At 51.9% G+C, this 21495-nt stretch overlaps 1 protein-coding gene across 4 annotated transcripts in view; it reads right to left on the bottom strand.

Annotated features, from left to right (window-relative positions):
- The window catches only part of AMPD3 (adenosine monophosphate deaminase 3), a 48876-nt gene extending 28084 nt beyond the window's left edge, over positions 1 to 20792 (bottom strand). Inside the window, exons 1-2 of one of the 4 annotated variants that reach the window (XM_059708889.1) lie at positions 20668 to 20792; positions 8559 to 8784 (exon numbers count right to left, since the gene is read on the bottom strand). In XM_059708889.1, the coding sequence (XP_059564872.1) occupies positions 8559 to 8779 (221 nt within the window). In that variant the 5' untranslated portion in view covers positions 8780 to 8784; positions 20668 to 20792. Of the gene's footprint in view, positions 1 to 8558; positions 8785 to 14127; positions 14377 to 19989; positions 20113 to 20283; positions 20431 to 20667 lie in introns of those variants that run through there. The other 3 variants (XM_059708890.1, XM_059708888.1, XM_059708887.1) reach the window with 3 other exon arrangements.
- Between the last annotated feature and the right edge of the window lie 703 nt (positions 20793 to 21495).

Here is a 21495-nt window from a genome sequence, read left to right as displayed (position 1 = left end):
GTGACAACCATGACCCGCCAGAGTCCACAGAGCCCCTCCTCTTCTCTAGGCACCAGTGACACCTATAGGGTGTGGAGAAATCGGTTAATCTCTAAAAGAGTCTCATGGCTCACAGGAAGCAGCGGACTTCCTCCTGGCTCTTGGCCAGATCTCCTCACAGACCCACTGGTGATTTTTCAGGAACCACAGTTCCCTCCCTTGTTTATACACCCACCACTTGCCATGGCTCGCTGTTCCTCATCACCTCTCTGGGGACAAGGCTGTTTACACCTGGAAAGTGGAGGCGACCACTTTCCCAGAGTCCATCTTTGCCCAGCCCCTGGCCCTGCATAACAGGTGCACTGCGTTGTTTGGGAAACTCAGCCTGAACGAACGCCAGGAGCCTCGGCCCAGGCCTCCCCAGCCTGCCATCCATTCATCACACAGAGCTGAGCCAAGGGCGATGCCAGCTCATGTCAGTCCATCATCACCCTGAGTAATGAGGTTCTCACTTTCGCATTGTTTGGACATTCGCAATTAGAGGAAGAGCCATGCTTTGGGCTCCCTCTCACATTCTGACAGGCTCCCTCGAGCCCCATGAGACTGGCTTCTGTGTCACTCACAAGCCTGCCAGGTCACTGTTGTTAATCTCTAAGCCAAGTGCCACACATGCTTCAGCCAGTGCCGCCTGATGGCTGGTCCCGCCAAGGAGAAGCAAGGTGACGTGTAAGGTAAGAACAGTAAAAAAAAAGCACCCCACGATCAGAAAGCTGGGAGGCTGGCTAAGCCAACACCCCACCAGGCTTGTCCTAGAAATGTCCACATCCTTCTGCTCACTGAGGAAGCCAGTGTCCACATGCTAGTGTCCAAAGAATTCTCCTTCTTGAAGACGTCCATTATGGCTCCAGCCTCGGTCTTCAGGTGAGACCCAGATGTCACATGTGAACATCCGCAGGCTGGAGCTCAGACTTTGCAGACACAAAGTTTACCACCAGATGGGCCAACTCCTCCTCGGGGCCCACTCATCTTAGGAAAGGGCTTGGAGTAACCAGAGCTAACCACTAAGTTTGTGTCTCAGATAACTGGGAAAGCCCAATGGAGTCCATGGAGAGGGCCCTGTGTTCATGTTCTCTTGCTGCATGACAAGCTGCCACAGCCAGATGGCTTCAACAACACACAACACAGGGCTGCAGCTGAGAAGTCTGGGCGGGCGTGACTGGGCTCAATGCTCAGGGTATCGAAGGGCAAAATCAAGATGATGGTCACACTGAGCTCCTATGTGGAGACTCTGGGAGAAAATCCACTCCCAAGCTCACTTAGGGTATTGGCAGATTCCAGTCCCATGGGACCACAGCCTGAGGCCCCTAGTTCCTTGCTGGCTCCTGGCAGGTGTCACTCGCTTTCTTGCACACAGACACCCTCCATCTTCAAAGCCAGGCATGACCTTGGTTCCGGTGCTCCACATCTCTGACTCCCCCCCTACGACCAGCCTGTGATTAGGTGATGCCCACCTGGTAACGTCCCTATCTTCAGGTGCACTGTGCCGCATACCACAGCATAACCACAGGAGTGATGTCTCATGGTATTCAAAGGGTCTGGAGATTAGGGAGGGACATCATAAGCCCATATCTAGTGTCCATTCTATACAACCGAGGCTCAGCCAACAAAAATGAGAGCAGCAGCTGTGTGTGTGTGTGCGTGTGTGTGTGTGTGTGTGTGCGCACACAAACACACACACATCCTTCTGTCCCTCTCAAGACCACCTGAAGCTCCCCATATGTGTCACAACAATAAAAGCTTACCATAACTGTTATCTGCATTTTAGAACCATGGGGGTCTCCTGGCCGGAAAGGACTTTAAAGATGATATACTCCAACCCTCTCACAGCGGCAGCTTTTGCTTGAATATCTCCAGTGACAGAGAGCTCACTACATTTCCGAATAACACATCAGCATTCGATCGTATTCAAAAAACCATCTGCCAAGCACCTACTCTGGGCCAGGCCAGTGTTAGGCACATAAACACAAGGTGAACAAAACACGATCCATTCCATTTGTTAGAAAGCACTTCCTTTAGATGGGCCAAGATCTGTCTGTCCACAGGTGCACCTGCTGCACCTCGTGCCACCCCTGGGGCACCAGAGGAAGCCAGCTCACTCTGCCACAGCTGGCACACCCCCTCCTTCCCTGCCCACATGTCCCCCTGGCAGACACACACTCCTGCCAAAACTCTGGCGGGGTGTGGGGCTATGAGGACACCAGCTCCAGGCCAGGCCAGAGAGCCCACAGGCCAGGAAGCAGCTTCGTCCTCCTGGGACACAGGGACCTTCTTGCCTGACCAGCTTGTCAACACAAGATGGTGAACAGCCTTTCTCCGTTGTTCTGATGCCCGCACCAGCATGCTCTAGGGCCCTTGGCTGCCTCTGCCACTCACGGTGTCCCAACTCTTCCCCTGCCCCACTCCCTAGCCCTCCTCAGCCCCTGGGAACCAGACGTCCCAGAGTCTTCGGTCATAACATTTGATTGATTTATGTGCTAAGCCCAAGGTAAGAAGCAGGGCCCCTCTTGCTCTTCTAGAGAACAGCTGGCATCTTCCCAGGGGCCTTTGCAGCCCACTGCCCTGTGTAGTCTGCCCAGAGGACTACCAGGCAGGGCGCGGCACCAGAGCAAACCTTTCCCCAAAGGCTCTCAATTATGTACAATGAATCAGGGGCCACAGGGGGACCCCTCTCTATTGAATAATCTACTGTGTGCCAGGCCCTGGGGGTAGATGGATTGATGAAATTTAACCCTGACTCCAGGGGCGGACCGGTAATGGCACTGATGGTTGGACAGACTGTCCTCATTGTCATCAGACAACGTGGCTGGTGTGGTGAGAAAGCCTTGGTTGTTGGGGATCCCAGAGGAGACACCTGCTCCAGACTGGGGGCAGGTGCAGCGGAGCAGCAGGTCAGAGAAGGCTCCCTGCATCACTTCCTTCTGATAGAGAACCCTCCCCTATGGCTGTCTCCTCTCCTTCCCTCCCTCCCAACCAAGGGCCGGTCTCCATTTTCCTGCCTCCTCCCTAGCTCCCCTTCCCCAGGCCTTCCCAGCTGCCCTTCTCCAGAAAGATCCCAGAGGTCAAAATGAAGTACAAGCTATACTACCTTTTAAATTAAGTTTTAAATGCTCCATTCTCAACTTGAAAAAGCAGATGAATTGGCTGTTTCAAATGAAGTTCATTTGTCAATGGCCATGAATGAATAAGTTACCTCCCCCAGATTGAAGAAGTTTCATAAAATAAATGATGTAACAGCACTTTATCTGAGCTATATACGATTCATAGCAAGTATCTATTTACCTGCTTTACTCAGTACATTCTTGGGGAAGTTGCTGTTTTGGAGAGCTACATTTTTCAGATCATGTCTGTCCCCTAATTTTTTAAAAATACCAACTTTGGTGTGGCTTTTTACAATGAAAATCATAATCCTGAGTCTTAGTCAGAGCGTGCTGCACATAATCTAAAGTTCTCTCGGTGACTCAGGGTCATCATTGTATGATCCAGTCACCATCTTCGAGGCGTTTTGCTCTGAGACTGCAGTGCTTCGAATTCTTCATCTGCTTTTCACAATTGTTCCATTTCCTCCCTCACTGTTGCCTGTCTAACACTAACAATAACAAAAACAGGAACGCTAATAATGTTCCCAGCACTGTGCTAAGCAGTCATGCGTATTAGCTCATTTAATTCTCACAAGATGGGTCCTTTAATTACACTCACTGCACAGATTGAAAATGGTTCTCCTGCAGTTAGAAGACGCGCCCAAGGCCAGACGTGATGAAAGACAGGGCTGTCATTTGAACCCAGTGGACTGGTTCCAACGCCTGGGCTCATAGTCACCACACATCCCTTCTGCGACCCTGTCTCTAGAAGTTCTTCTCTCACTTCCAATTTGCTTCCTTAAATTTGATACCATAGGATCTCACTTCAATGTGGACTCTAATGAGCAAAATAGAACCAGAGGCATGGATACATGGAACAGACTGGCAGATGTCAGAGGGAGATGGGTGGGGCAGGTGGGCTGAAAGAAGGTGAAGAGATTAGCCAAAGAACATGTATGCAGCGTGGTGATGGTCAGAGGGAGAGTGGGCAGGGGCTGGGCAGAGGTGGGTAAAGGGGGGGGGTGTGAAATGAGGGACATCTGTAATAGTGTCAGCAATAAATTTTTAAAAAATTGTCACAGGATAAGAAACAAGATCACCAGCTTATTAGAATCTGTGCAACGTAATAATAAATAGGAGATGGGATGGAAATATTGGGAGGATGATAGCTAAAAGGTATAGGTTTCTTTTGGAGATGATAAAAATATTCCAGCCCTAACTGGTGGTGATGGTTGCACGACTCTGCAAATGTAATAAAAACCACTGAATTATATATCTTAAATGGGTGGATAGTGTGCTATATGGATTACATCCCAATAAAGTTACTTAAAAAGAAGAAATAGGAGAGGCCAGGGAGCATTAATGTGCATTTTGGTTGCTCAGAAATTTTTCGTGTTGTCAATGTTGGCTAAGTTTCAACTATATACTTGTTAGGTGAACTCGGGCTAGGTAATATGAAGAGATTCAAAGTGAACAAAAGATAGCTTCTGGGCACCACCAGGCTTTACCTGTCTTCTTGTCTTTGGCTCCTGACTTTGATTCCATAGATTGCCCACCCCTCCCTCTCACCGTGAGCTGTCCTCCCAACCCCCCTCCCAGTGGAGACCTGGACAATACCATTTTCCTAAGGAGGCGGGACCCTGCAGCAAGCCATCCCTGCTGGCCTCCTGATTGGGGCCTCGGCTGTAAAAACCCGTGCTTCTCCCAGCACCCTGGGGCACTGGCTTCCTGGACTCAGCCCCCAGTGCTGGAAGGGAGCCGTCTGGGCCCAGTTCAGTTCTTACAGCCACTGGAATCCTACACAGCAAGCCACTGCGTTCTAGGCGCTCATCTTTCTTATTCACAGACCAAGTTTTTCTTTTTGGTAAGAAGCTGTTTTACTTCCTGGTTCTATCTTATGCTTTTACAGTAGGCTTAGAAGAGTCCTATTTTTTGGTTGTAAAACTAAAAACTTTAAAAAGCCTTCTCCAAGCACCAGGAATATCCAGGCTTATCAGAGGAGCCAGGGCGAGGGAGGGCTTTTCCCAAACTGGAAGCCCCATCTCATGTCACAGTTTGAAACAAATCCACTGACTGCAGACTTGGAGGCCGGTGGGCCCCTTGCAGGAAAGCTCCCTGTCACCGCGTACTCAGAATGTCAGGGAGGAGCTGGAGATGAAGAGGAGGCCGGGGAGAGGGTTCCTCCACTAAACTGGTCACACATGAACATTTGCATAACGGTACCTCTGCTGAGCAGTGAAACAGAAAGACAAAATCGGGGAAGGGGGGGCGGTGCACAGCCCCAGAAGACACTGAGACATCGGCCAGGTAGTCCAGGGACCAGGCTGTCATTGGCAGAAAAAAAGCCAGTGGGTTGAGTAGAGCTTCAGCCCAGTTTCTCCCCATCTCATTCAGAAGCAGCCAATTATATATTGGGGAGCCACACCCATGTCGCTCCAGTGCCTACGATGGAGCCAAGGACCCCACCCCACCCCTAGCAGTGGGAGAGCCTCATGGGCAAAGTGTGGGGTTCTGCATTCAAAAGACATGCGTTGTTTTTAATGCTCCTTTTTAAATGTCTTTCATTGATTGCTGATTTTTTTTAATGTTTTAAAATTCCCATATATTGCCAACACCATAATAAAAGTGTTTATTTCTTGACAATCTTTTTACATATTTCACTATGATATATGTATGTACACTTGACTAGGCATATTCCAAACCTCTTTCTTTGTTTCCACAGCAAAAGACGTGAGTTTTAGTCCCTGCTCTGTCACTTACTTGCTACATGTCCTTGTGCAAATTAACTTCTCTGAGCCTTAGTTTCCTAATCCGCAAAATCGAGGTCATAAGAATATCCACTTACTAAGATGCAGGGATTACAGAAGGAAGGTAAACTGGGCAGCCCAGCACTTCACCCATGGCAAGAGGCAGCTGCTGTTGCAGCCCATCTCCATCTCAGCAGCAAAGTTGGATAGGGAACATAAGCATGGGGTTTACTGTGACCCAGGCCCTGTCCTGAGCCTTTTACAGATGTTAACTCCCTCATTCCTCAGGACACCTCATGAAAGCGACTACTATTACCATCCTCATTTTATAGATGAGGAAGAAACAGGGCACAGAGAGGTTTCTTAATTTGTCCCGGGGTCACAGGGCTCACTGGTGAGTGGCAGAACACAATGGTGCCGGGAGTTGTGGCCACCCCGACGCAGCATCTGTGGTGAAACAGAGGAAACAGGACCTCTTTCCTCTGCTGCACACCCACGGCTCACCAACACAGGCCGAGTCCTGGGCTGGATCCCGGGGTGCAGTGGGAGCCAGATACAAGGAGCTTCCAGTCTAAAGGCAGGCACACCATGACCACCACAACCTAGGACGTAGGGACAGAACAACATTTCTGGAGAAGAATTTGCAGAAGAATATCTGGAATCACAGAGCACCATTTTCACTTGGAGGAAGATAGGAAACAATCTCTTTTTACAGACGTCTGGCCCAGTGTCTCTCTGTAATGGAAACTGGAGTCAGAGACCTCTTATTCCTGGTAATGAAAAAATGCCAGGACCCCTCTTTACTAAAGATTTAAAGGCTTATTCAAAAGACAAAGTAGGTCCTACAGACCAGTCAGCCCATGAAGTCTCCATTTGAGAAGCCAGGGCGGTGGGACAAGGGTCTCTACAGTCATGCCCTTCTTTGCCCACCAGGGATGACCATGCCGCTGAGCCTGGGGCCACCCCTCCTCTCCCAATACAAGGCTGGCACTCAGAGTTGGCAGATGGCAACAACAACCCCTTCACTTCACGGGCTCACAGCCCCTCTGAGGAGAGAGAGCGTTTATTTTCTGGGTGGTGAAGCTCTGTTCTTGTCTTTGTACCAATACTCAACATTTTACTTCTTTCCAAAAAAAGTCAAGGGAAGACTGAACTTCTACTCTACCAAGAAAGGAAAGGACTTGCCTTTCAAAATAAGGAGGTGCCTTAAGAAGAACCTGATCACAGAAGAGACCCCAGTTCCATTACGTTAGCTATTAAAGTCTGCAGTACGCTGGCCAGGCAGGCGTCCAGCCAGAGCCCCACTGGACACTTCATCAAAGGTTTTTACTCTTTAATTCTGCCCTCCCAGGTGAGATTAAACTGTGAGAGGGTGAGGGCTTCCCACTGCACTTGGACCAAGATCCAAACTTCTTATCGGGGAGCACAAGGCCAGTCTGATCTGATGCCTGTCCTGGCGCTTGCTTACCCCGTTAACCACACCTCCACCCCACATGGGCCTTGAAGATAGAGGGCCTTTGTATGGCTCTCACCAGCTCTGCACATAGCCGGGTCCTTTACACCCTTTACACCCTTTACAGCTACAATGTCACCTCCTCCAAGAAACCTTCCCTAACGACCCCTTCTGAAAAAGGACTATCCCCCACCCCCACCCCACCCATGCACACACACCTTTTCTTTCTCTCTCAACTCCTATTCATCTCCTTCAGAGCCCCTGGCCTGGGCCTGGACCTGTTTGTCCTCAGATTCACTCCTCACCTTCCCCTGAGGAGTGAATGTTGCCCTATGCGTCAGCTACCTTCTGGCTAGGTTTGGCCAATGGCAACCACGGGAGAAAACTGGAAGGTGCCATAGGATTAAAGCCAGGTATCTCCTGCGCCTATCTCTGCCTTGGGAGGCATCTCTGCAGCTGTTGCCTTTCCTCCTTGGCTCCAGCGTCCATGGGAAAGGCCACCGCAGTCCCAGCTTCTCCACCCTGGGCTCCAGCAATGCCACCTCTTTCCACTGACTCTCCAGCTAACGGTGGTAGCTGCTTCCTACTGTGCCCAATCTCTGGGTGGGCCCCTCCCCCCTGCTTGTGTTCTCAGTGCTCTACCACCTCTGTAACCAACTCCCTGCATGAAATCCTATTTCCAGTACTCACGTGGTTTCTGTTTTTCTGATTAGACCTGACTAATACTGCACATAATTTGTCCATTTTTTAAAATTAATTTGTCCATTTACTTAATTACTGCCTAGACCACTGTAAACGCTACAGGGGAGGGACTACATCTATCCTGTTCTTTATTACCTTCCCATTGCATGGCATAGGACCCGGTAAACAGTGAGCGGAGTTAATGAATAATGCAAAGTACTTGTCAAGTGATGAAAAGAAGTAAAATTGGTATTTCCCAAGAAATCCTAAAATTTACAAAAAGGAAATAGCAATTTCATTTGGAAATAGTGTGTATTTATGTACTTGGTTCATTATTAAAACAACAGCAAAGAGAGAGCGGGTTTTTTATCTTTTCAACTAAACAGACACACCGAAATGTCCTTCATGAACTAAGTGATGGTCAAGTGGTTTTGGCTAAGAAGTAAGCTCAGCTCCCAGGGACAGGCCGTTCCCATGAGCCACCTCAGCTCGGGACGAACGTCCACAGGCGGCCTGGGTCTGCACAACGGTGCGCACGACAGCTGAGTCGTGGGGACAAACCTTTTCACGGTCTCCACCGACTCCTGCTCCGCCAGCTCCTTCTGCAGCTCCCTCTCCTTGGCCTCCTTCTGGCCGATGGGGCAGTCCTCGGGGACGGTGAAGAGGGACAGGGCATCTTTGCTGTCCTCTTCTCGGAGCACTTTAGCGAACACCTTCTCGGCCAGGAGCCGGACTTGCTCGTCCACCTCAGAGATGTTCAGCTTGGGGAACTGGCGCGGCATCTCGGCTAACAGAGAAAGAGCAAGCATTAACCTTCACGAATTAATGGGTGGCCGGAGTCACCGTGCGGGGAGGAGAAGGTACTGAAATAAGGGCCAGGCCCCCAGTCCTTGGGGTCAGTGGCCTACTCAGGATTTCCCCTGACAAAACCCAGCATGCCAATGTCTAGAGCAGGGGTGGGCAAACTTTTTGACTCGAGGGCCACAATGGGTTCTTAAACTGGACCGGAGGGCCGGAACAAAAGCATGGATGGAGTGTTTGTGTGAACTAATATAAATTCAAAGTAAACATCATTACATAAAAGGGTACGGTCTTTTTTTTTTAGTTTTATTCATTTCAAACGGGCCAGATCCGGCGGGCCGTAGTTTGCCCACGGCTGCTCTAGAGCTAGCTCAACAAGTAGCTGGATGTGAAGAGTGCAGGGCCAGTTGCATGTCCGGAAGTCAGAGAACGGACTGCCGCTAAGTATGCTCCCATTGGCCTGAACTCGGGCTCCGAAGCACACCCACAGCCCTGCCTTTCCCGGCTCTGTTTCCATGGGGGAGAAGGAAGAGGTCAGCACCCTCCTCCCGCAGACTGAGGAGGCCATTCCAGGTGCAACAGTGACCAAACCTCATTCCCACTGCACAGAGGGGAAGCCCAAAGCCCAAAGGGTTTGATGATTATCTTAAGGTCCCACGGGACGACAGAAGAGCCCTGGGGAATCCCAGGCTGCATTCCTCTTCACATGAAACAAGGCCGTTTGCTGAAAAGAAAGAATTTTCAATCATGGTTCCACAGTCTTCCACGACCTCTGGAACTTCGAATAAGACACAACGAATACAATACAGGAGTCCCCCACCCCCCATATCTATGGGGAATATGTTGCAAGACCCCCAGTAGAAGCCTGAAACCCCAAATAATACTGAACCCTATATATACTATGATTTTTTAAAAAATATATTTTTATTGATTTCAGAGAGGAAGGGAGAGGGAGATAGAAATATCAATGATGAGAGAGAATCATTGATAGGCTGCCTCCTGTATGCCCCCTACTGGGATCGAGCCCAAAACCTGGGCATATGCCCTGCCTGGGAATAGAACTATGACTTCCTGGTTTCTAGGTCGAGGCTCGACCACTGAGCCACACAGCTGGGCAATATACTATGACTTTTTTATACATGTGTACCTCTGATTAAGTTTAATTTATGAATTAGGCACAGGGGGAGATTAACAACAATAACTAATATTGAAAATAAAAATAGAAAAATTATAGCAATATACTGTAATGAAAGTTATGTGAATAAAAATTATGTGAATAGCTTTGGGGCCATTATTAAGTAAAATAAGGGTTCCTTGAACACAAGTACCGTGACACAGTCGATCTGATGACGGAAACAGCTAAGTGACTAACGGTGGGAAGCATCTACCGCGTGGGGACGCCGGACAAAGGGATGACTCACATCACGGGAAAGGCAGAGCAGGCCCACACGAGATTGCATCACGCTGCTCACAGTGGCATGCCATTTAAAATATATGAATTGTTTATTTCTGGAATTTTCTATTTAATATTTCCACACCGCAGATCACCATGAGTAAGTAAAATCACAGGGGGTAAAACTGTGGATAAGAGGGGACTGTTGTAAAGGTTTGGAGACTGGGAATACTCTTTATCTTTCGCAGCCCAGCTGAAAAGTCAATTCCTGTAAGAGGCGTGCCCTATCCACTCCCCGCACACCCATTTCTTACCAGCAGTGGCTGGCCTACATCACCTGGTTAGTGCCTTTCTTTTCTGTTTCTCTGCCTTTCTGTTTTGTTTTTTTCTAACACTTAGATAGCACTTAAGTACATTCTGCCTTTATATTTATTACATCTGTTAATCCTATTACTGCCCTTTTACTGATGACATCATGAAGGCACAGAGAGCTCATTGGCCAGTGAGCAGAGACGTATGCCGTTCTCAGCCGTGGCTCCCCTGTCCTGTTCCTCTCTGAGCCTCTGCACAGGGATTTGAACCCAGCACCTGGTTCCATTTGTACCCTTAACCCGCGATGCTGTGCCGCTTCTCTTTGCCCATCTGGGTGTCAGGTGGACACGCAGCATCACACTTAGGGAATGGGTGAATACTGCATCCTTTCAACAGCCACCTCACTGGGAGTGGCTCTGGAAGAAGGGCTTCCTGTCCATCTATCCCCATGGTTTCTTTAGGGAAGGTTTAAAGAGAGAAGTGGCTTTGTCCGCCCAACAGATGCGGATGAAGGTGAGACGGTGCCCAGTTGGTGTCTGGCAGGGACAGGAAGCAAATGTGGGGGAGGAGGGACTCACTGAGCAACCTTGGGACAGACATTCTCCGCATCTGCCCATTTTCTCAGCTGTGAGAAAAGGGACTAGCCTAAGCGGTCCCCAAGGCCTCCTCAGCTCTGAGTGCCTTAATTCTAGGCACCAGAGAGGTCTGCACTGCCCTGGAGGCTTGCTGCCAGGTCTTCTCTGCAGCACGTGGGTCGCATTCATGACAGACAGGAAGGAGACAGGCACGCTGGTAACGGGCAGTAAAGAACATCTGTGGCCCCTTAACTGCGAAACCGATTTCCTCCTTCCCTCCACATCAGGACCCTGCCTCTCCTGGGCCCCTCTCACCGTTAGGGGGTTGAGTGGGAGGGAGCTGGTTAGGACAGAGGAACCCCAACACACCACGGCTAGTCTGTGGTGGCGGAGATCAGGGCAACAGCAAAGGCCTGGCCTGCAAAGAGGAAGAGCACAGCTGTCTAGAGATCAGCACCTCCTAGAGCCGAGAGAAGGGGAAGCTGGGCACCATCAGAGCAGAGGCTGGGAGAAGGTGACAGCGGAGAGAAATGAAGAGACAGGGAACCGGATCCAGAGGAGCTGTTAGGTCAGAACGAATCTGGACCTTCACCTCCCCCGCCTGACGCCACAGGCCAGGGGCGACGTTTCAAAACCTCACATCTCAGAGGGAGACATCCTATAGGCCCCAGTCAAGGAGCAGCCAAAGCCAAGAGACACCCACACCACTTAACACCCCCCAGAAACGACTTACAAGAAAGGTATCTGAAGGAAGGAAAATACACATGAGGTTTGCACGTGCAGCTTTAAAATGTCTGCATTAGAGCAGGATCGCTTGAAAAAAAATTGTTAAGCAACCAAAATTGTAATTAAGAGGACAATACAGCCACATAAAAATGTCTTACAAAATAACAGTAAGTAAGGAAGGAAATAAATGCATAAAACGATGTCCAGGCTTGGTCACAAAGATCTGAACATGTAGTCAGCCCCTGGTGGACAAGGGCTGTAAGAGAGACATGGACTCAGATGGCCAGATAGCAGGACTGCCTGTGGGAGAGGCAATGTCTGATTCTGATCATTAATGCTGTTATACCGTCATTTTAACAAACACAAAGGAAATGGAGACTGAAGAGTTTATAAAAAAGAGAGAAAAATAGAAAAACAAACTGTAACATTGCAGGTTTTGACAGGTAGGGTCCTCCCCGACCGAACACACCCCAGGGAGGCCAGCCCAAAAGGAATCGCACCACGGAGACCCATCTCTGCATGAGCTCTCACCCTGGACAGAAGCTGCCCACCACCCCCGTCCCATCCCCTACGCCTAACCCCACAAACACACACCAGCACACACCCCAGGCCCCCTCAGGAATGGGCATTGGGGGGTCCTTTGTGCCTGAGGGCTCTGATGCCCGATCCTGCCATGCTTTTCCATGAAGCATCTTTAGCTTGCTCAAGCCAACAAAACGTATTTTTCAGGATGCATCTTTCTACAAAAGATCCCCCTCTTTCTTTAGCTTAAATCAGCCTTTTTCAAACCGGGTCCCTTAAGATGCCCATACCTATTGCTGGTAGAACAGGTCCTATAGTCAAGTATTAGGGAGATGCTACACCTCACAGCCCCTCCACCCAGATTCACAAGGCACATCAAAGACTCAAGGATCACAGAGTACCATGTCCCCACAGACACCCCCCCTTCCCCCCCCCCACCCCATATTAATCTCCTGCAGTGGGCCTCAGGCGCCTCCTATATCCTTGCTGCCTTCTGGGTATCCTTGGCAGACAGTCCCCACCTGCCAGTCCCCCCCCCTCCCCCCCCCCCCCCCCCCCCCGTGGCTCGTCTGTGTTCTCAGGCCTACAGACACGGGCCACATGGGGAGGAAAGCCCGCTCTGCAGGTGCCAAGCAGAGCTGTAGCTCCAGCTGCTTGTTCAAAGCTGGCTTTCAACTTTCTGTCAGCCACAGCCAGCAGGCGTGGGAGGCTTCGCGGGACTCACCGGCACTGGCTCGTGATACAGCTTATCTCACCCTTACATACGACACCCCGCCATGAGTCTGTAGAAGTGCCCAGGGTTAGAAAGCTGTAAAATGCCACCAATTTCAACAAACAGGAACTGTTCATGGCACCACAGTCCCTCCAGAAAGGAGGCACCGCGCCCCGTAGGTAAACAAATGAAACTGTTTCCTGCTCTCGCCAGACTCCCACCGTCAGAACCCACGACACAGACCTGATCCTGGCGTCTGTGGAGTCTCCATGGCTGCTCCTGAGGATGCCACACAGGCAACGCACTCAGGCCGGGGCTGCAGGCTGGGCTGGGCAGGAGGCTGAGCTGAGTCAGTGACAGAGCAGCAGCTGCTGGCTCCTATCAGCAGCTGCTGGGGTGGGAGGGCTCTGCTTTGCATATCTGTGAGCAGCCTTGAGTGAGAGCTGGAAATTCTCCCGTGAATATGAAATGGAAGTGGAAAATTTCCAAGAGTCCTAATGGGCTCTGGTCATGCCCATCATCCACGGCTGCTAGACCCTGACTGCAGTGCCCTGGCCCTGTTCACAGCCCTCTCCAGAGCAAGAAACTCAAGCCACGGATCAGCCTTCTTGACGCACCACAGAAGGGAAGCACAGCCTCCCTCTAACATCCAGACTCCTCCTGAGAGCTGAGCAGTGCCCTGCAACACCATCACCTTTGCTGCCTCCCCTAGGAGGGCCCCGTCAAAACAACCTACTGAGGGCACCCCAGGACTGGCAGGGGAGCTCTGAGCCCAGTTGCAAGGCGAGCTCCTCCCTGAACCGCCTCCTCTGAAAAAGGGAAGGTCTATGAACTGCTCCAACCTTTCCCAGGAAAGGACAGACTCAGACAGAGGGGAAACAAGCAGGAGCAAGCTGAGATGAAAAGCCGGCAGATCTTATTCCAGCCCTTCCTTTCTTGCCCCAAGGAACCTGCGTATCACAGGTGACTGGGCAGCCTGACAAGCTCTACCAGAGTGTGACTGTGCACACGCACACACACACACACACACACACAGGAAGTATGTCCCACCCCACCCACCTGAGCCCAACCTCCCCACCCTCTCCTTACTGCCACTCATGGCTCCTATGTGGGCCTGTAGCTCTGAGAAGCCTCCAGAGGCCTGGCTGGACTCAGCCCCCCTGCTACCAGCAGCTGCCGCTCCCACTGGGAAGGTGGGGCTGCCTCCAGTGACCCACAGAGCAGTCCTCTGAAGGCCACCAGGGTGGATTACAGCAGAATCAGGACGCAAAGCTCCACTCTCCATCTGCCCTTTAGAAAGACAGTCCTGGGTGGGAAGGCTCAGAGCAGACACACGGCCTCCCGGTGACTTAGATAAGTGGCGTGGGTCAGGGAAATAACCGTGAGCAAAATGGCTATTTCTGTGGTGCTGTTGACATCCTGGGGAGAAGAGCCCAGAAAGGAAGGGTCAGTTGTTTACCAGGAGCTGGCTCTGGCCCTCATTTGGGCCTGAGTCACCTTGTCATGTCCATTCGTGAGGTTGTGCCTCCCTGAGCCCACATAATAGCTCCTGTGCGGACAGCAGGATTACATGGTTGACACACGATCCTTGGGCCATTGCTGAGCCTTAGCTACTCAGGGATTATGATCCACCTGTCCTCACAGCTGTTTCATAAACACTGCAGCCAGCAGGCTGCAATCAACCTAGAGCAGCGGTTCTCAACCTGTGGGTTGCGACCCCTTTGGGGATCGAACGACCCTTTCACAGGGGTCGCCGAAGACCATCGGAAAACACATATATAATTACATATTGTTTTTGTGATTAATCACTATGCTTTAATTATGTTCAATTTGTAACATGAAAATACATTCTGCATATCAGATATTTACATTATGATTCATAACAGTAGCAAAATTGCAGTTATGAAGTAGCAACGAAAATAATTTTATGGTTGGGGGTCACCACAACATGAGGAACTGTATTAAAGGGTCGCGGCATGAGGAAGGTTGAGAACCACTGACCTAGAGGGAGGGTAATATTTATTCATTAAATAATTAAACATCCTGAACTCATAGAGAAAACGAATCCAATCCCTTAGTCCTGTTCTGCCCGAGGGAGAAGAGGCAAATGATACCTTCTGCTGAGGTGTTTGGGGGAGGGGAAAGCTTGCTGGGGCGGGGGGGGGGGGGGGGGGGGGGGCGCTGCAAGGGGAGCATCTGAGCGCATGCATCTGAGAAACTACCTGGACCCCAGACATTCAGGGAATTTCATTCTGTCCCCTGAACCAAACTATGGTTAGCCTTAGCCTCAGCACGCATACTCCAAACTGTAGTCTGTCGAACAGAAAAGGTTGGAAGTCTTGGAAAACACTGCATACTATCGTCCCTTACGGGGAGTCGTGCACAATTCCTACTAGCGGATTCTAAACATCTGAGGAGTCCTGCAGTAAAGAAAGCTGCTTACCTTTGTTTAAGGCTTTGTTTGAGGCTTATTTGGCCCTCCCCACCCCTGCCATCACAGGAAGAAGTACCTATTAATATCCCGCGGCCTGGGCTTTGGAAAATGCCTTCCACTATGAGCCTTCATTTCCCAACCAAGAGATAGCTGTCTTCCTGGGCCCAGCTATGGGTGTGAGGCCCATTCCATCGGGTCCAGTGGGAGACAGGCAGCACCCCCGCTAACATGACACAGGATGGAACAATGGGCAAGGGTCCCACAGCCAAAGGGATTCAAGATCCTCCAGAAGAGTGGTGGTTTAAGAGGAAATTGGCTCTGTCTCAGGAGGGCAAGCTCCACTCAGGACCCCACAGTTCCACCTTGTGCCTAACATGTCCGTGCTCCTCATGGCCTAGAAGTCCCCTATACTGAGAAGCACAGGTCCCAAACTCAAAGCCCTATTTCCCTTCTGAAGAAACAGTAAGACAATCTATGATAAGCAGGCCCAGGACCTATATGTCTTGCCCAGGAGACCAGAATACATTCTCTTTCATCACTTAAGTGCCCCTTCAAACACCCAGGAACAGGAAAGGCTAGAATCCAATTATGTCCCTCCCCCAAAGGATGCTGTGGGCTTGCTATCAGGGTTCATTTTCGGTTGCATTTACTGTACATGACTTACATGGGAGTTGGCCAAAGGGGTTTCATCTGTTAACTATCGGCTCCATGATAGACCTTGCCCATCTCATTCACTACTGTGTTCCTATGCCTGAAATATAGTAGGTATCAGTAAATATGGTGATTGAAGACATAAAACAATAAATAAGTGAATGAGCTCATAATTAACCTACTTATAGCATGCTCAGAGTCATTACAATGTATGGTTAAAAATATGGACTCTAGCCAGACTAACTAGGTTTGAATCCTGTTCCATGACCTTGGGCAAGTACTAAATTTCTCTGGCTCAGTTTTATTCCCTATAAAATGGGGCTAATAATAGTACTGACCTCATAAGTTGCCATGACAATCAAATTAGCTAGCATGTGCTTTACAAGTGTTATCTATCAACATCATTGTCACCATGACATCAGATACGGGAGAATCCAACTGAGAATATGAACATGACTTTTCATCTGGACAGTGTGTCCTTTTATTCAATAATATTTATGGAATATTATTGTGTGCCTGGCTCTCTCTCTCTCAAGCTCCCCCTACTTAGATACAAGGAAAAGGAAACCATGTTTAAATGTGAAATCTGATCAGGAGAAATAGCCTTCTCTATGAATGATACTTCTTGCCGAGTTTGCATGGCCAGCAAACTGAGCCCATCCTCTTATGCCCTACACCAGCCGTGGGCAAACTACGGCCCGCGGGCCAGGTCCGGCCCGTTTGAAATGAATAAAACTATTGAAAAAAAAGACCGTACCCTTTTATGTAATGATGTTTACTTTGAATTTATATTAGTTCACACAAACACTCCATCCATGCTTTTGTTCCGGCCCTCCGGTCCAGTTTAAGAACCCATTGTGGCCCTCGAGTCAAAAAGTTTGCCCACCCCTGCCCTAGACCCTCGTATATCAAAGTCCAAAGCCATGGTCTCCTGTCCTAGGTAGGGAGCCAGCACACAGAAGAACGAAGAGATTAATATTTGGGGGGAAAAACCAGGAAGGCCAGCGAGCAGCTTTAGGGAGGAAAGGGTATCTTCCTGCTTTTCTCTGAGGAGGTGGAAATGCTTCACAGCCAGGGAGGAATTTCTCCCATGAGGGTGCCAGCTGCAGCCAGCTTTTCCCTGAAGATGGACACACGTTGGTCACCACATCCAGGGGGAGAGCCAAGAAGGGCAGAGGGCAGTGATGGCGAACCTATGACACGTGTGTCAGAGGTGACACGCGAACTCATTTTTTGGTTGATTTTTCTTTGTTAAATGGCATTTAAATATCCCATCTAATAAAAGAGAAACATGGTAATTGGCATACGACTGCTACCTTTCCCATTGGCTAATCAGGGCAATATGCAAATTAACTGCCAGCCAAGATGGCGGCCGGCAGCCAGGCAGCTTGAAACTAACATGAGGCTTGCTTGCTTCAGTGACGGAGGAAACCAACACTCCCCGCCTGCCTTGCCGGCCTCTGAGCCTGCAGTTTAAGAAACATTGTAACAAATATAGAAGCTAAACAAAACCCCAGAAACCAGCTTTCAGCGAGCTGGGATCTCAGAGCTGGAGTTATACATTGTTTTGATTATAGAACCTAAACAAACCAGATACCTTCTTTCAGCAGCAGAGGCCTCAGAGCTGGAGCCAGAGCTAAAGCTGGCCCAGAATTTAAAAAAAAGAAAAAAAGGAGCAGTTGGGAGCTTCAGTCCCAGCCTGAAAACAGCCCTCAGCCCCTCACCCAGATTGGCCAGGCACCCCAGTGGGGACCCTCACTCTGAAGGGTGTGTGACCAGCTGCAAACAGCCATCATCCCCTCATCCAGGCTGGCCAGGCACCCCAGTGGGGACCCCCACCCTAAAGGGTGTGTGACCAGCTGCAAACAGCCATCATCCCCTCACCCAGGCTAGCCAGGCACCCCAGTGAGGACCCCCACCCTGATCCAGGACACCCTTCAGGGCAAACCAGCTGGCCCCACCCATGCACCAGGCCTCTATCCTATATAATAAAAGGGTAATATGCCTCTCAGCACCGGGATCAGCAGAGCCGCGAGGCCTCCAGGCACCGGGATCAGTGTGACAGGGGGCAGCGCCCAAACCCCCTGATCGCCCTGCGGCTCTGTGTGTGACAGGGGGCGGGGCCACAACCTCCCTATCGGCCCTGCTCTGTTCCTGACAGGGGAAGGCGCCCCAACCCCCTGATCGGCCCTGCTCTGTGCCTGATAGGGGGGAGCTCCCCAACCCCCTGATCGCCCTGCGGCTCTGTGTGTGACAGGGTGCAGCGCCCCAACCCCCCCACCCCACGGGCCCTGCTCTGTGTGTGACAGGGTAGAGCCATAACCTCCCCATCGGCCCTGCCCTGAGTGTGAGAGTGGCGGCGCCCCAACCCCCTGGGCCCTGCTCTGTGGGTGATAGAGGGCGGCGCCCCAACCCCCTGATCGGCCCTGCTCTGTGTGTGACAAGGGGCGGTGCCCCAACTCCCCTATTGGCCCTACTCTGTGAGTGACAGGGGGGAGCTCCTCAACCCCCTGATGGGCCCTGCTCTGTGAGTGACAGGGGAGAGCTCCCCAACCCCTTGATGGGCCCTGCTCTGTGAGTGACAGGGGAGAGCTCCCCAACCCCCTGATGGGCCCTGCTCTGTGCATGACAGAGGGGAGCTCCCCAACCCCCTGATTGGCCCTGCTCTGTGCGTGACAGGGGGTGGCGCCGCAACCTCCCCATCGACCCTGCCTTGAGTGTGACAGCGCTGGGTGCCCCAACCCCCCAATCGGCCCTACCCTGAGCGTGACTGAGGGTGGCATCGCAACCTCCCGATCCGCCCTGCTCTGTGCATGACAGGGGGCGGCGCCCCAACTCCCCAATCGGCCCTGCTCTGAGCCCGACCAGGGGCTGCACCTAGGGATTGGGCCTGCCCTCTGCCACCCGGGAGCAGGCCTAAGCCAGCAGGTCGTTATCTCCCGAGGGGTCCCAGACTGCAAGAGGGCACAGGCCAGGCTGATGGACCCCCCTCTCCCCCCCAAGTGCACAAATTTTTGTGCACCGGGCCTCTAGTATAAAATAAATATCAAAAATATGTCTTTGTTTTACTATGGGTGCAACTATCAAAAAATTTCTATATGTGACACGGCACCAGAGTTAAGTTAGGGTTTTTCAAAATGCTGACACCGAGCTCAAAAGGTTCGCCATCACTGGGTAGGACCATGCTAAAATTCCTCCCACTGCTTCCAGCGTTCACCTTAGCCCCTTTGCTATTTGTTATCACTAAGCTCAAGCACATACAAGGATCTAAGGCTCTGGGGAAATGAAGCTCTGGTTGGCAAGCCTCTCCTACTCCAGGGCCTCTCAAAACTCACCCAGAGCCTGTTGCCAGCCCAGACAAGCCATTAGCAGCCCTCCCTCCCCCACCCCCACCCCCACCCCCACCCCCCACCAACCCCCAACCCCCGCAGGGCGGCTGCCGGGAAGCTCAAGGGCAGAAGGCAGACAGCCCGAACACAATACACATCCCTTACAGGGAGAGAGCCAGAGGTAAGGATGAAGGCCTGAACCGACCACATCACCATGTCATCCCGCCTTTCCCCTGGCTCCAGGTGGAAGTCCACCTCAGCAGTGAGCATCGGGCCAGTCCGCAGGCACCTAGAAACTTATCCCCGGCGCTTAAGTGGCGGCAAATTTAATTTTTCTAAATCTTGAGAACCCAGTTTAGGCCGCCGGGGAGGTGAGATGCGGCTGGCTCACCTGAGGCCTCAGGAGCCCAGGCCACCACAGAGACAGGACCGGGCGCCTAGGCGAGGACCCCGGCAGGGGAGGAGCCGGGCAGTGAGCGGGGCAGCCCAGAGCCCAGGTCCCCACCCAAGGTCAGCAGCGCAGCAGCGCGCACTCACCGGGTTCAGCGCACAGGGCCATGCCTAGGCCCGAAGGGGGCGGCCCGCGGGGCTGGAGCGCAGGTGGCAGCGCTGGGCAGAGCGCACCGTGGGCACCGCGGCGGGGGCTGCCCGGCACCGCTGCCAGCCCGGCAGGATCCGGGCCAGGCCGCACCCCACCACCTCCTACCCCCACCCGCGCCTGTGCAGCCTGCGGCAGGGCGGGAGCCCAGCGTTCCCGGGCGCAGCACTACGGGGTCGGCCCGCCCGTGGGAGGAGGAAGAAGCCCGCGAGCCTCCCGAGTCGGTGCCCTACCTGGGCGCGGGGGCGAGGAGAGGCGAGCAGCCGACCGCACAGGGCCGCGAGCCGGGCGCCGCCACTCAGGTCCGCCCCGCCCGCCGCCGCCAGGCCCGCAGCCACCTGAGCGCCCGCCGCGCTGCCTGCGGGAACCTGAGACGCCGGGCGCGGCGGCCGCTCGGTCCTCCGCTGCCACCCACGGGCCCGAGGTCGCTCCCCACGGTGTGCGGATTCGCCCCAACCTCCTCCCCGGCCCAGACTTTTCCCAAGGTGAGACTCTGGGGTCACGACTGTCAAACAGGTGACTTGCTCCCTGGAGCTGAACCTGCGCGCGCGCGCACACACACACACACACACACATTACCTTCTGGCTTATACACCGCCCCCCAAGTCCGCACTGACCTCCTAGTTACCAAAGCCAGTGAATGCTCTGCAGCTCCCCCGGATTTGAACCTGCTGGCCACGCCTTCCTTGAATGTGTGAGTACAGTTTCCATAGTTGGCGCCACCTCCCCGCACTCCAAATTATGCACATACCTCCACTGGAAGGCCAGGGTCCCACAGCCGCCTGCCTTCTCTCTCATTCTTCTTTTTTCTAAATATGTTTTTATTGATTTCAGAGAGGAAGGGAGAGGGGAAGAGAGAAACATCAATGATGAGAGAATCATTGATTGGCTGCCTCGCCCCCGCCCCACGCTGGGGACCAAGCCCGTATTCCTGGCATGTGTCCCCTCCGGTGGTCTAGTGGTGACCTCCTGGTTCATAGGTCGAAGCTCAAGCACTGAGCCCTGCCAGCGGGGCTCTCCTCTCTCATTCTGTTGGCCCACTTTGGAAATCAGTCACTTCCATGGTTTTAATAACCTTCTGCCTGCTGATGACTCTTGAACCTCATCTCCAGCCCAGATGCTCCTGGGGCACCTCTCCACTGGGGTTCTCGGGCCCATGAAAACCTATCCAAACTGAGACTCTTCATTTCCTTCCAGAATATGCCAGAGCTCCCGTCTTCACAGCCAGGGGAGGAATTTCTGGCTGGGAGCCCCAGCCCCTCTCCCCAGGCCACATGTGGGAGACATCTTGACTTTCTCCTTTTCATCTCTCACATCCAGTTTGTCACCAAGGCGGGAAATGAAACTAGTCATTGGTGAGCACCCACGATGTCTCATTTAAGCACTGAGTTTTATTCCTTCTACCTGTAGCCTGATATTTACAATTTACTTATTTATAAATAATA

Source organism: Myotis daubentonii, chromosome 9 (assembly GCF_963259705.1).
Source record: "Myotis daubentonii chromosome 9, mMyoDau2.1, whole genome shotgun sequence".
Lineage (NCBI taxonomy): Eukaryota > Metazoa > Chordata > Mammalia > Chiroptera > Vespertilionidae > Myotis > Myotis daubentonii.
Note: the sequence above shows the minus strand (reverse complement) of the source record. Positions and strands in the feature narration are given on the sequence as shown.